The 13,654-nt window shown below is 45.7% G+C and overlaps 1 protein-coding gene across 4 annotated transcripts; it reads right to left on the bottom strand.

The window, feature by feature from the left end:
- On the bottom strand, positions 1 to 11,659 carry LOC308401773 (coagulation factor IX). 4 transcript variants are annotated; one of them, XM_080890169.1, is made up of 11 exons: positions 11,080 to 11,659; positions 4,258 to 4,486; positions 4,008 to 4,180; positions 3,548 to 3,572; positions 3,302 to 3,415; positions 3,076 to 3,210; positions 2,140 to 2,402; positions 1,943 to 2,057; positions 1,473 to 1,669; positions 1,270 to 1,395; positions 1 to 533 (listed from the first exon to the last, which is right to left on the bottom strand). In XM_080890169.1, the coding sequence occupies exons 2-11, from the start codon at positions 4,328 to 4,330 to the stop codon at positions 288 to 290; spliced, it is 1,467 nt and encodes a 488-aa protein (XP_080746295.1). In that variant the 5' UTR covers positions 4,331 to 4,486; positions 11,080 to 11,659; the 3' UTR covers positions 1 to 287. The 4 variants fall into 4 exon arrangements, 3 of the variants coding, with proteins under 3 accessions (XP_080746295.1, XP_080746296.1, XP_080746297.1); XM_080890170.1 differs by having other exon boundaries at positions 11,244 to 11,659; XR_013972603.1 differs by having other exon boundaries at positions 406 to 533; positions 1,184 to 1,395.
- Between the last annotated feature and the right edge of the window lie 1,995 nt (positions 11,660 to 13,654).

Genomic DNA, 13,654 nt, shown 5'->3' with positions numbered 1-13,654 from the left:
CACGTTGTTTATTTGGTGAATTTTGCTCCTTGACATTTATTCATAGACAAACACAGCAACAGATTTACTGCATGCTCCTTCACAGCATTGCTTTAAATCTCAGGGTGATGCTTCCTCTGTGGTATTAAAGTACTCACTATGCATACTCGCTGTACTATTACTGCAGCAGATCCCTTTATGGCGTCAGTGTGGCAGCAGTGTTCAGAGTCGGTTTGAAGGTGGTTGCAGCTCACTCGGTATCCCATAATCCCCTCACATGAAACCGGGCACGCTTGGCTCTCGGGGCTTCACGGGCTCCCAGTGCCGTTCACGTCCCATCTCTCCATTGTGTCTCGGATCCAGTTGAGGAAGTTGCCCAGTCGGGTGTAGACACCGTACTTGCCACGGGCGGCACATTTCTCCCCCCAGCTGACGACCCCGGTCAGGAACCAGGTCCCCCTGTAGTTCACCACAAACGGCCCTCCGCTGTCCCCCCTGCAGGCGTCCTTACTGGCCTCCAGGTAACCTGCGCAGTACATGTTGTCTGTGATCACCTGCAGGAAACACAGGAGGGGCCGGGCATCAGGGCAACGTGGGAACGGCTGCGTCTCTATCGCTGACCCTGGTCTGGTTTGATTTGGTCATAGACGGTATCGCTCGAGTGAACAGCACACCTGAGACGTGGCAGATTTACATGTACACCTGTACACAAACAATGCTGACAGCAGATGCTGTGCATCATGTTCAGGTGTCCACAGTCTGCTTAGTGCAGGATTCAAACACGTTACAGAGAGCACACCTGTTCATCCAACAGTTCTTCCTGTAAGGACACATGAACAGGTGTGCTCTTTATCGTCCTCTACGACCCCAACTGTCGTTCAGCAGTGCTGCTCGCCGAAGCAGTTTCCACCCTCGTTTCATTTTGTAGAGATGACACTACTACACTCAGTAATCAGATTACAGTTACTTTTAGAAAAGGTCATTACTTGTATTAAGTATGACGAATGTGCAGCAGTCCCCTGCTAACATGCTAACCTGTGGACCTCCATCCAAAAACTGTCCAGCCCGTCGGTGTTCACCACAAACGTGGCGGTCTATCGACAGCGGGCGTACCAGGTAACCCTCTAAGTAGCCCCCCCCGGATCCTCTGATAAACAGTCTAGTTTATCAGAGGATGCAGCAGCTTTTCTAACGTTTACGTCACCTGTTGCTGTGTTGCTGCTCTTTCTCAAACACTAAGTATAGATCAGCAGTTGCTGCGGGGTTGGGCTCAGACGCTCAGCTGATCACCTGCTCGGTGGTGCTGATGCAGTCTTTGTAGCCGACCACTGGGAGTGTCACCTTCCTCAGGAACCTCGAGGAGCGGCCCAGGTACTCGGTGGCCCCCCAGCCCGTCACCACGCCGTGGTTGTCCTCCTGGGCACACGGACACAGTCGGCATCAGACAGATGGGCCAAGTCAGCTGCAGCACTCATCATTTCCGATGAATTTACCTTCAGCAGGTATTTGGAGAGGTGGGTGTCGGGGAGGCAGGCGGGGATTGCGGTGGGCCCCTTCTGAACAGGCCGGGCGAGATAGAGCAGAGCGAGGTCGCTGTCGAAGGTGAAGGCGTGGAAGTGAGGATGAATGATGACCTTCTGGATCTTTATCTGCTGCTCGCCTGGATCGGGACGCTGCTTGTCGTAGTCACCTGCAGACACACACACACTCAGAAAACCCAGCTCACACACACATTCCTGCGCTCAGACTGAAGGGACAGCATCGATGAACCGAGATGCCGCAATCGCTGCTGCAGCCAGCAGAGGGCACATACCTGAGTGTAGTGGTTTTACAGACGTGCAGAAGCCTACACAGATGTGTGAACAGTGTCTGATTAGCATTCAAAGTATGCGTGTTTACATGAGCACCCCTGCTGCTCTGCCGCTCACAGTGGGTGAGGTCCACTGTAAACCACCGGCCTCACCTATCGTAATGTGGTCTGCAGACTCTTCAAAGCAGTGAGCGGCAGAAACGACCCATCGGTCAGATACCAGAGTCCCTCCGCAGAAACCGAAGCCGTCAGACCTGTGGATCAGAACCTGAACAGAAACGCTCAGAGTCAGCACGTTCACACAGCTCAGAACAAGGTTCTGCTTCGTTATTCCACTGATCCCTCCAAACCTGCCAGGGGCTCCCTCCTCTCCTCTCCAGGGATCCACCCACAACACGAGGCTGCATCTCGCTACCTCCTGCCCCTCCACTGTCCGTCAGGTTCCCTCCTCTCCCTGTTGCGTTCGCTGTCCACACCTCTGTTGAATTAAGTTCAGGTAGCCAGCTGTCTGTTGCATTGTAATCCCACGTGGCATCGTCTGTCTCCAAGGAACTCAGCAGAGAGCGACCTCGATCCAAAGCCTCCATCTGCTGACGGCCGCAGGGGAACGCCACTGAGCAGGAACGGGAAAGAAAGATCACGAAATCAGCTCAGATTAGCCGTGAGACCAACAAAGACACAGACATGAATATATGAATAATGATTAACACCAGTGCATCATGGGAATTCCCCAGCATAACTAAGGGAGGATTCAGGGTCACCTGGTCCAGCCCTAACTATATGCTTTAGCAAAAAGGAAAGTTTGAAGCCTAATCTTGAAAGTAGAGATAGTGTCTGTCTCCTGAATCCAAACTGGAAGCTGGTTCCACAGAAGAGGGGCCTGAAAACTGAAGGCTCTGCCTCCCATTCTACTTTTAAATACTCTAGGAACAACAAGTAGGCCTGCAGAGCGAGAGCGAAGTGCTCTAATAGGCTGATATGGTACTACAAGGTCATTAAGATAAGATGGGGCCTGATTATTTAAGACCTTGTATGTGAGGAGCAGGATTTTGAATTCTGGATTTAACAGGAAGCCAATACAGGAGAAATCTGCTCTCTCTTTCTAGTCCCTGTCAGGACTCTTGCTGCAGCATTTTGGATCAGCTGAAGGCTTTTCAGGGAGTTTTTAGGACTTCCTGATAATAATGAATTACAGTCGTCCAGCCTGGAAGTAATAAATCCCGTCTGCACTTACTGTAGTATTATGTGCAGTAATACTAATACAATGTGGGTCCTGGGAGTGTTACCGGTCTTGGAGCAGCTCTGTCTGTCACTCTCTAGGAAGTATCCGTCAGCACAGCCACACTGAACTCCAGCGCCACCTGCCAGGTCTCTGCAGTACTGCATACAGCCACCATTTCTATAGTGGCACTCCAACACCACTACCCAAGGCAATTTTCATAAATATTTCATTTGTCAGGTGTCATTTGCTCGATTTAAAGGTGGTGTACCTGAGTTTCAGGTGTTTGTTACCTGTGTTGCAGATCTTGCCCTGATACTGGGGAGGACAAAGACACGTGAAGTCTCCTCGGTCCAGGGTGCACATGCCTCCGTTCAGACAGGGGTTGGTCCCACAGGGGTTCAGATCTAAGACACACAGGTGAGGAACTCAGCTGAGTCATTGGTAGAAGACACCTGATAAGATTTCAGACTGTAGTCAGACTAAAGCACATCCAGCTGAGCTGCCACAAACTGAGTGACTGGGTTGTTCGTACTCACTTGTGTATCTGTACCAAAACTCCATCTGTGGGACAAGGACTCAGAGTTAGTGACTGCAGCTGTGGTTATGTTGAACGACTGTGTAAGAGTCTGCAGACACGACAACGCTCTGCATCCTGTGTGTGCGCAGCTAAGCTGATCTCCTGCTCTGTAATCGTCCTGATTCGTGTCCGGGATGAACGAGGGTGATGTTTTCTGATGACTTCCATCATTTCGGCTGCTTCCTCTACACACACTCTGCTAGCTACACACCCTTGACTAGAACTACGTCGAAATCCTTATTTAAGCATTTAGCTCCACCCGCTGAGGGTCAGGTTTTGGGCCCAGCATCATCAATCAGGACGAAGCGGTCCTCTCTGGGTTAGCACGGGTCTGTGGTGCTGACTTTGCTTTAATATATGTTTAAATAAAGTAACACGGTGGTAATCTCCTGCTGCGTGGGCGGCGGTGGGCTTCGTACCGTCTTCTCCTGGGTCTGGAAGATCTCTGTGGCCTCCTCCAGTGAGCAGCGCTCCTCGTAACACTCCCGCTCCAGGTTCCCGGGCAGCATCTCCTCCAGGAAATGCGAGTTGGCTCGTCGCCTCCTGGAGGAGGAGCGCAGGATCTGGCCGGCCGCCGACCGATCCAAAAACACTGAGGGGTGGACAGAAAAACGGAAACACTCAGACTGTGCCGCAGAGGCGGAAAACACGAGCGTGGGTGTGTCTCACCTGAACACTGGATGAGCGCAGAGCAGACGAGCAGAGCGCCAACGCTCAGAGTCACGGCTGTGGACGGCAGCATGTCTGTCCGACGGCTGCGGGCAAAATGGAGGATGGAGGAGCAGCTGACGGATTGATGGTTAACCACAGCTCAAATATTGACACGCAGATGTCACATCAGCCGCAGAGACGACAACACGTCTGAACTCTGTTCTGCTGGAGTATTTTCATTGCTGACCTGTAAAGGTGAAAAGGTCAAAGGTCACAGCACCTTTTGATGATCCTGTAGGAAGCAGCTGTTCATGAAAATATTCCAAAGGCTTAAGAGGAACGGAGCCAACTCTGGAATAACCTTCAGAGCACCGACAGCGACACGTGCAGGGCCTGCTGAACAGAGTACACGTGGTACTGCAGTATCTGTACTGCAGTACAGATACTTAGAAGTAAACGTGGAGGTAAATGGACTGTGTGGAAATGAAACAACCTTGCCTTTGATTCAAAACAATGGCGATGAGCAAGCTAGCACACAGCTAAGGAGCACAGATGACATGACCAAGAAAGTAGACTCTGTGCATTATTATAAATCCTCAAGTGATAATCCCCCCTTAGACTGTCTTGGTGCAAACCAAGACATAAATCATGTCTCCTGGAAGGGGGAGGACGTATCACAGGCAGGGCACAGCGAGCTGAAATCTCTGAAACCGACTGGCCTTCACTTCCTACGAGACAGAGAAGCTCTTCTACCCCTGTATACGGGAGGAAACAGGACTGGACAACCGTGAATAGGAAGGTTAACAACAAACCTCCAAAACAACTGAATGTGAAACTGCAGAACAGATTTGCTCCACTATCAAAGGACCCTGGATCTATATCAGACAACCATCCATCTAAAAGCAGCGAAATAAGGTCTGAAAATCTGTTGAAAAGTGAAAGGCCACAGGGAAAGCTAAAGGCTAGGCCTGAAACTCTGATTGTGGGTGACTCTGCCGTAAAGGATGTACAAAGGATGTGCGGTAAGAACACTAAAGTCCTCTGCTTTCCTAAGGATATGGTCAACAACCTGAAGGAGAGAATTCTTCAAATTGCAGATGAATATCCGACTGTGACAAACATTGTTCTGCATACAGGGTCAAACGATGTGTCCAAACAACAGTCGGAGGTTCTGAAACGGGACTTTACTGGATTATTAAATACTGTAAACTCTCTGAATGCAGCTGTATTCATCAGTGGGCCTGTACCGCCGGTCAGAGGAGGAGGCGAGAGATTCAGCAGGTTGTTTACACTGAATAAATGGCTTATATCAGCATGTGCTGACCACTCAGTGCACTTTATCGACAACTTTAATATTTTTTGGGAACGCAGGCATCTGTTTAAAGCAAATGGATTTAATTTTAACAAGTCAGGGGTGAAACTGTTCACCTCCAACTTGTTTTATTCCATACGTCATCCATCCTTGGTGCCAAGGCTGAGATAAACGAGGAGTTATCTCATAAAGAGGAACAAACAGTACTCCAAGAACAGACAAAGCCCAGCAGAAACCTTGAGGAGGAGCTCCATTTGCCCCCACCCGGGAAGAGCCTCAGAAAGGAGAGACATCTGAGGCAAGAAGAGGCAAGAAGAGGGGTCCCTATTTGCCTCCAACTCTCTCAACAACACCAACGACCAGGACCAGGGACCACGACCTTCCCCAGTCCCCCAAACCCCTGACAGGCCATCACCCTCCTCCCCCTCCCTTTCTCCCTCCTCCCCACACCTGAAATTCACTGAGGAGATGATGGAGCGGGTCAATGCTGGGCTCAGATCTACCCCCCGTCCCAATCCCTTTTTGTCCCCCATAAACCCCCCACCAGAGCAGCCAAAGGTTCGCCATCGAGCCCCACCCTCAACAGAGCAATCGAAGTCACATTGCCCAGCCTCGCCCCCCTTAGTTCCTCTTCATGCTCTGTCTCCGCAGTCTGATGTGTGATGTGTGGAGGGTCCGGGCTGTGAGGATTATGGCAGTGATGACTTTTCCCAGGAGAAGCTGGGACCCTGTTTACTAGAAGGTTTTAAAATCTCTGTACTTTTAGGTGACAGGAGACATGTGGCCTGGTCAAAACACAGAGAGCTGCACTCTAAAAGATCTTTAAACATAGTAAACATACCTTGTGTGCCACAGACTGCTCCCAAACACGAGGGGACAAGTAATGCCTCTAAAACACTTAAGTTGGCTTTATTAAACATTAGATCTCTAGCTGGGAAAACATTTTAATTAATGATTTAATCACTGAGCACAGCCTTGATTTTATGTTTTTAACTGAAACTTGGTTGGACCAAAGTAACAGTGGAGCTGTTCTCATCGAGACGACCCCTCCTAACTACAGTTTTATCAGTGAGGCCAGGGTGAGCAGGAGAGGAGGGGGGGTCGCTGTCTTATTTAATGAATCATTTCAATGTAAGCAGCTATCTCCTGGAAGTTTTCAGTCTTTTGAATATGTGGCTTTACAGCTGAAGGCCCCATCCAAAGTTGTGTTTCTTAATGTTTACAGGCCTCCCAAATACTGCACAGACTTTTTTAATGACCTCAGTGAACTGCTGTCTGTGATCTGTGTTGATTTTGACTGTGTAATTATTGTTGGGGATTTTAACATTCATGTGGACAACCCTCAGGACAAAGGGACTAAAGACCTGAGTAACACTCTGGGCAACTTTGGGCTGACTCAGCATGTAACAGAGGCCACACATAATAGAGGACACACTCTTGACCTACTGATCTCCAAAGGCCTGAGCATTTCAAAGGTTACTGTGTCTGATGTGGGCCTGTCTGATCATTACTGTGTTTTCTTTGAAAGTAAAATCTCAGCCCACACAAATATATCAACAGCAGTGATCACAAAACGGTGCATAACTGAACACAGTAGTGAGATCTTTAACCAGGTCTTCCCATTAACACCTGACCTGTCCAGAGGGTCAGTCAATGAGCTCGTCAATAGCTTCAATGCTAACATGTTAAATGTAATGGACACTATTGCTCCCATTAAGGTGAAGGTTATCTCTGGAAGGAAAAAGTCTCCATGGAGAAACTCCACACTGGTGAAAAATGAAAAAAGAGAGTGTAGGAAAGCTGAGCGCAGATGGAGAAAAACAAACCTCCAGGTTCATTATGACATTTATAAAGAGAAACTTCACAATTATAATTTACAACTGAGGAATGCAAGGAGGTCCTACTTCTCTGACATCATCACTAAAAACAGCCATAATGCTCGGGTCTTATTTTCTACAGTTGACAGGCTAACAAACCCTCCTGTGTCAGTGGCAGCTGAACTTCATTCGACCATGGCCTGCAATGACTTTGCCAAATTCTTCACTGACAAAATCCAAAAAATTAGACAAGCAATTGGTACATCAACAGCAGATCCAGGATATGTACTGTGTCCACCAAAAACTGTTTAAACACCATGAAACAGTTTCACCCGATTAACAGCAAAGACCTGGAGGACATCTTAGGTCAACTGAACTCCTCCTCCTGCTGTTTAGATGTCCTGCCAACAAGTTTTTTCAAAAAGGTCTCAAAGACTTTAGAGTCAGACCTGTTACAGATCGTCAACTTTTCTTTATTATCAGGTGTGTTTCCGGAATCACTAAAAACTGCTGTAATCAAACCTATACTGAAAAAGGACAATCTTGACAAGACACAAATGAAAAACTACAGGCCGATCTCAAATCTCCCATTTTTAAGATCATTGAAAAAGCAGTTTCTCAACAGCTCAGTTACTTCTTAAAACAGAATAATTGCTACGATGCCTTCCAGTCAGGTTTTAGACAGAACCACAGCACTGAAACCGCTCTGACCAAAGTGTTTAATGACATATGTCTGAATACAGACAGTGGAAAAATGTCAGTCCTAGTTTTACTGGATCTCAGTGCAGCATTTGATACAGTTGACCACAACATATTACTCAAACGACTGGAGAACTGGACAGGTCTTTCAGGAACTGTACTAAACTGGTTCAAAACATACGTAGAAAACAGGAAATACTTTGTATCAATAGGTAACTTCACATCTGAGCAGACAAGTATCACATGTGGAGTTCCCCAAGGTTCCATCTTGGGACCCCTTCTGTTTAACATCTACATGCTCCCACTGGCACAGATTATAAACAACAACAAAATAAACTACCACAGCTATGCAGATGACACACAAATATATATCACAATGTCACCAGGAGACCGAGGCCCTGTACAGGCTCTTGGTAAATGCATTGAGGAAATCAATGACTGGTTGTGCCACAATTTTCTCCAGCTAAACAAAAACAAAACTGAGGTAATAGTCTTTGGCGCCAAAGAAAAACGATTACAGGTCACCAGAGAACTTCAATCTATACATCTAAAAACCACAAACCAGGCGAGAAATTTGGGTGTAGTGATGGATGCAGACCTAAACTTAGAAAAACACATTAAGACAATAACAAAGTCAGCTTACTATCACCTCAAGAATATATCAAGGATAAAAGATCTGATGTCTCAACAGGACCTGGAAAAACTAGTCCATGCATTCATCTTTAGTAGGCTTGATTACTGTAACAGCATCTTTACAGGTCTACCTAAAAAATCAGTCAGACAACTACAGCTCATTCAGAACTCTGCTGCTCGAGTCCTCACTAAGACCAAAAAAGTGGACCACATCAGTCCAGCTCTGAGGTCTTTACACTGGCTGCCTGTCCGTCAGAGGATAGACTTTAAAGTTCTGATGCTGGCCTATAAAGCTCTGAATGGTTTAGGACCAAAATACATCAATGACCTCCTGACCCAGTATGAACCATCCAGATCCCTCAGGTCATCTGGATCCGGTCTTTTATCAGTTCCCAGAGTCAGAACCAGACATGGAGACGCTGCATTCAGCTTTTATGCTCCTTATATCTGGAACAAACTCCCAGAAAGCCTCAGATCAGCTGAAACACTCAGTTTATTTAAATCCAGGTTGAAGACTCACCTGTTCTCAGCTGCATTTGAATAAAGCACCAAATCCACACTTTAAGCTTAAACTTCAAAACTTACATTTAACTACTGATTTTATCTACTGTTCTGATTTTATCTGTTTTGATTTTATATACTGTTGTTTGTTTGTTTGTTTGTTTGTTAATTAGTTAGTTAGTTTATTTGCTTGTTTTATTCAATTTTAAATCATGCTTTTTATTTGTTCTTGTTTCTAATGTCTCTGTAAAGCACTTTGAATCACCTTGTTGTTGAATTGTGCTGTACAAATAAACTTGCCTTGCCTTGCCTTACAGATACTGCAGGGTTGCTGTGATGTAGACTGGCCTGACGACTGCTCAGTGTTAAGTCTGATTGTTGAATGTTGTCATTGTGGTTCTTAAATTTGTGAAGTCTGAGTTCAATCTACAGGATCAAGACATTCCTTTGTCTCTGACCACCAGACACTGTGTGCTGGGGGAGGTTTTATCGCAGATACATCCTGTCTGACAGATCTGTTCTTCTGTTGTTGCTTCCTGCTTTTATGACCCTTTTGGTCAGCAGGAGGTCACTCACACACACACACACACACACACACACACACACACACACACACACACACACACACACACACACACAGTGCCTTGTCTTAGAACCATTGGGGGGTTTTACGGAGGGAGGTGCTTGTGCTGTGTGTTGCAACTGTGTTTGTCAATAAAAAGGCTACGAGGAAGCTGCTCTTTGAAGGATTTGCAGTCAGGTGAGCAGCGTGAGCTCCAAGAGCTGGTTCTGACCCAAAACTTCCCTCATGAGCGAGTTGGTTGTTCTGTCTTGTGTTCTTCATGATGAATAAGTCTCTGTGGAAACACAGACCAACCCTCGGCCTGCACCTCCAGTGAAAGCCTATTGGTCCAGCAGAGGGAAACCAGACCCCTGAGCGACTGATTGGACACACCTGCACGCAGGCTGAGGGGGCAGCTGCAAGCAGAGGGTGCCGTTTGGCCCTCATGGCTTCATTTTCATTCCCATTGTTAAACCTGAAAGCTGTTTGAGGGTGCCTCGCCCCCCCGCTGTGTTTGTTTAGGGTTTAATTTGACTTTGTGGTGGTTTCCTTCAGTAGTTGGTGTCTGCCTGCTTTATGAGAGGAGCTGTTTTGTACTGGCTGGTTGTTTCTGACTGTGATCGGTGTTTGTGTCTTCATGTCCTTTCACCTACTGGGCCCTATTTCAGAAAGCCGGTTTAGTGCAAACTCTGAGTAAGTATACCCTGAGTTAACGGAAACTCTGGGTTTCCGGTTTCACAAAGCGAGTTTAGATTAATTCTGAGTGAGTTACTATGACGACACACTCTGTGAAGCTAACCTGCCCCCTAGCAGGTTTACTTCAACTAACCCTGACGTTCTCCGCCTCTTTGTCAGAAACCCCTTCCTCACGGGAAAATCGATATCTCTCAATGAGCACACTGTCGCGCTGAGCTAAAGGATCCTGTCTGTCCCGCAATATACGCTGAGTTCTGAGGACTCTCCTTATCAATCTTGCACCTTCCGCAATGGGCTGCTCGCGTATACGGACAGGACATGGCTGCGACAGGCTTCCCAAATCCACCTTCGCTTTTATAGCCGTGGTCTCTCATCTTGATTACACGAAGTAATTTACAATTACTACTCTGAAATATGAATTACATCTGTAATAATCACATACATGTAATAGAATGTTAATAGTACATTTCCCTTTTTTAGGAAATGACCTGTATGTATCTGTGTGACATCAATAAAAGGATCAGGTGCTGCATTATCTTCAGTTACATTGATAATATGTATTTATGGTGAAACAGTGGTGGAATATCGCTGTTGCTTTCGTATAAATGAAGCGGACATACCTGCGTGGCCGCGATCTAATCCTGTTTACATAAAGTAAACCTGCTCCCGAGCAGGTTTACGCTTACGGCTCTGTTGCTATGACAGCAAGTCCCGGATGAGCTTCGGGGAACCGAACGATCCAGGATCACGCGAAATCGTCAACAATCAAATCCAGCTAACTTACTTAGCGAGGTACGAAGTGGCAGCCGCGCCACTGTCCCAGACTGCGTGTGTTTTATGAAAACGGGCTCGTGATTTACGACGCATCCGAAGACCTGGAGAAGAGGAAGTTGATGGAAAAGGGAGCAGACGACCCAATACCACGCATCCCCGTACCCAAGCAGCGGACGCCATTCTGGGAAAGAGCGAGCGGGGCGCCGCGGCAGACCCGGATGAAATACATCCAGGAAAAGCTCCAGATTCAAGCGTATGGATAGTAACACCTAATTTTTTCCCCGCACCTAAGACTGCAGTTCTCCTCTGTAAAATAAGAGTAACAGGTTTGACCGCAGTTATGGGATGTTACTGGCTTTCTCCAAGAGCGCTGCTATGATGAGCCGAGATTACCAAGCAGCACTACGAGGGGCTCTCTGGGACTCTTTTTTTTTTTTTGGGGGGGGGCGACCGTCAGGGGCGGAGCGGGGGGGTGGCTTACGGGGCTTAAGCCCGGGTTGTTTTGTCAGAAGCCCAGGGTATTTTGGAGTGTAATTTTTTCATAGTTAGATGTCTGGCTGACAACTGTATAAAACAAAAAGTACACACAATATTCGAAGCACATAGTGCACACTGTGGGAATTTACGACTGTGCGTGAATCCCCCCCTGATATTGGTATGATCCAAGCTCAGGCACTAAGCGACTGAGCGAGGGGGCGGGGCAGCTGCTGCCCGTGAGTGCGCTGTTGGAGAGACGGAGCCAGCCATACTAAGGAGAGCTTAAGTTTGACCAGGTACCAAAGCAAATCATTCGTACCGTACAAATAATGTAAATATGACGGTGCATCACGAAAGATTGATATGAAACTGATCACTTGACCAATATTACGTTACTTGCTCTTCAAGTGAATCAACAAATGGCGAAATGAAAAGCCGAACAAATGCTATTTTTTTTTAGAGTCTTAGCTTACGTGTGTTTATTTCATATTCTCAGTTCTTACCCTCCCCGACTAAATCGGTTTCAGTTATGTACTGAAATATAAGAATGGACATTAGAGGGTTCTTTCAAAGAAAAAACTCAGGTAAATGTTATTTTATATATTATGCTTTGTATGTTGTTCAGTATATTTCTATGCAAAACAAGAGGGATTTCAGTACACAGCAGGATATTCACATTTGTAACCAGATATTTACATACACTTTAGGGAGAAAACATAAAACATTTTTACTGTACAACATCAATTTAGAGTAAATTTTTGTTTTAGATAAATATTGAAATATATTTTGAATTAGTTAAATTTCAGAATAAAGAGAGACAGAGCTATTTTTATCACTTTCATCAAATTTAGGAGTACATGTACACTAAATTTATTGTTAATTAATAAGAAAACTCCAGACGATTCCATTCTGAGCTGAAGAAGCTTCTGATAGGTTAGTAGAGTCCATGTGAGTAAATTGGTGGCACAGCTGTGGATGCATATAAGGCAAAACACAGAGCCTGTTTCTTTGACATGGGAAAATCAAGAGATATCAACCAAAACACCAGGAAAAGAACTGTGGAGCTCCATAAGTGTGGCTCAAGTTTGAATACAATTTGGTGCCATTTGCAATTAAGAAATACAGATAGTTTCTCTCTTTACTCTTAAAGTTAACAAATATGTTTTTATATTTATCAATCTAAAAAAATAAACATTTAGTCTGATTTGATGTTACAATTAAAAAAGTGTTTTTATCTGAAGAGTAAATATCTGGTTTCAACTGTATATTTGATGATTGTCAGCACAAAGAGGGAGAGAGAGGAGAACGAGGACAGAACAGATGAACAAGAGCAGGTGAGACACACATGTTAGTCAAATGGTTGTTTACCAAAAGTATCACCGTATCACAGGTCCTCATGTATCTCGTACCTAGTGTTTCTTTTTAGGTTTGTTATTTTTCAAATTCTGTATTTATTAAGTTCTGCAGGCTTGTTTGCACAACAAGGCTAAATAATTATATAAACTTTTCTCAATCTAAATAGTGGACTTTGGTAGAATTAAAAAATAAGTGTAGTGCAGGTCTATGATGATTTTTAGTGCTATCATCTAGTTCTGATTCTGGTTCTGTCTTGGTTAAGTCCTCAGTAGTCCTGATTTTGAACTGTTGTAGTCCTGTTTTAATTCTGGATCAGTTCTGGGTCTGGTTGAATTGGGGTTTAGTCCTCGTGTCTTGATGCAGCCCTGACCTTGTTCTGCCTTGCTGCTTAATTAAAAAACTAGTTTAAGGTGTCCTGCACATGTGATATATATTTTTCCCTATATGAAGTCATTCTTTTTTGAACAGAGCCTATTAATCTTTCAGTCATTTCTACACCCCCCCCCCAAAAAAAAAAAAAAAAAAATCCCACATGCATACTACTCTTTGGGCTAAGCCCCGGGTGTTTCAAATGTCTGGCTCCGCCTC

This window comes from Rhamphochromis sp. 'chilingali' (assembly GCF_963969265.1).
Source record: "Rhamphochromis sp. 'chilingali' genome assembly, chromosome: 8".
NCBI classification, from domain to species: Eukaryota; Metazoa; Chordata; class Actinopteri; order Cichliformes; family Cichlidae; genus Rhamphochromis; species Rhamphochromis sp. 'chilingali'.
The sequence above is the reverse complement of the archived record's forward strand: the minus strand, read 5'-3'. Positions and strand labels throughout refer to the sequence as shown.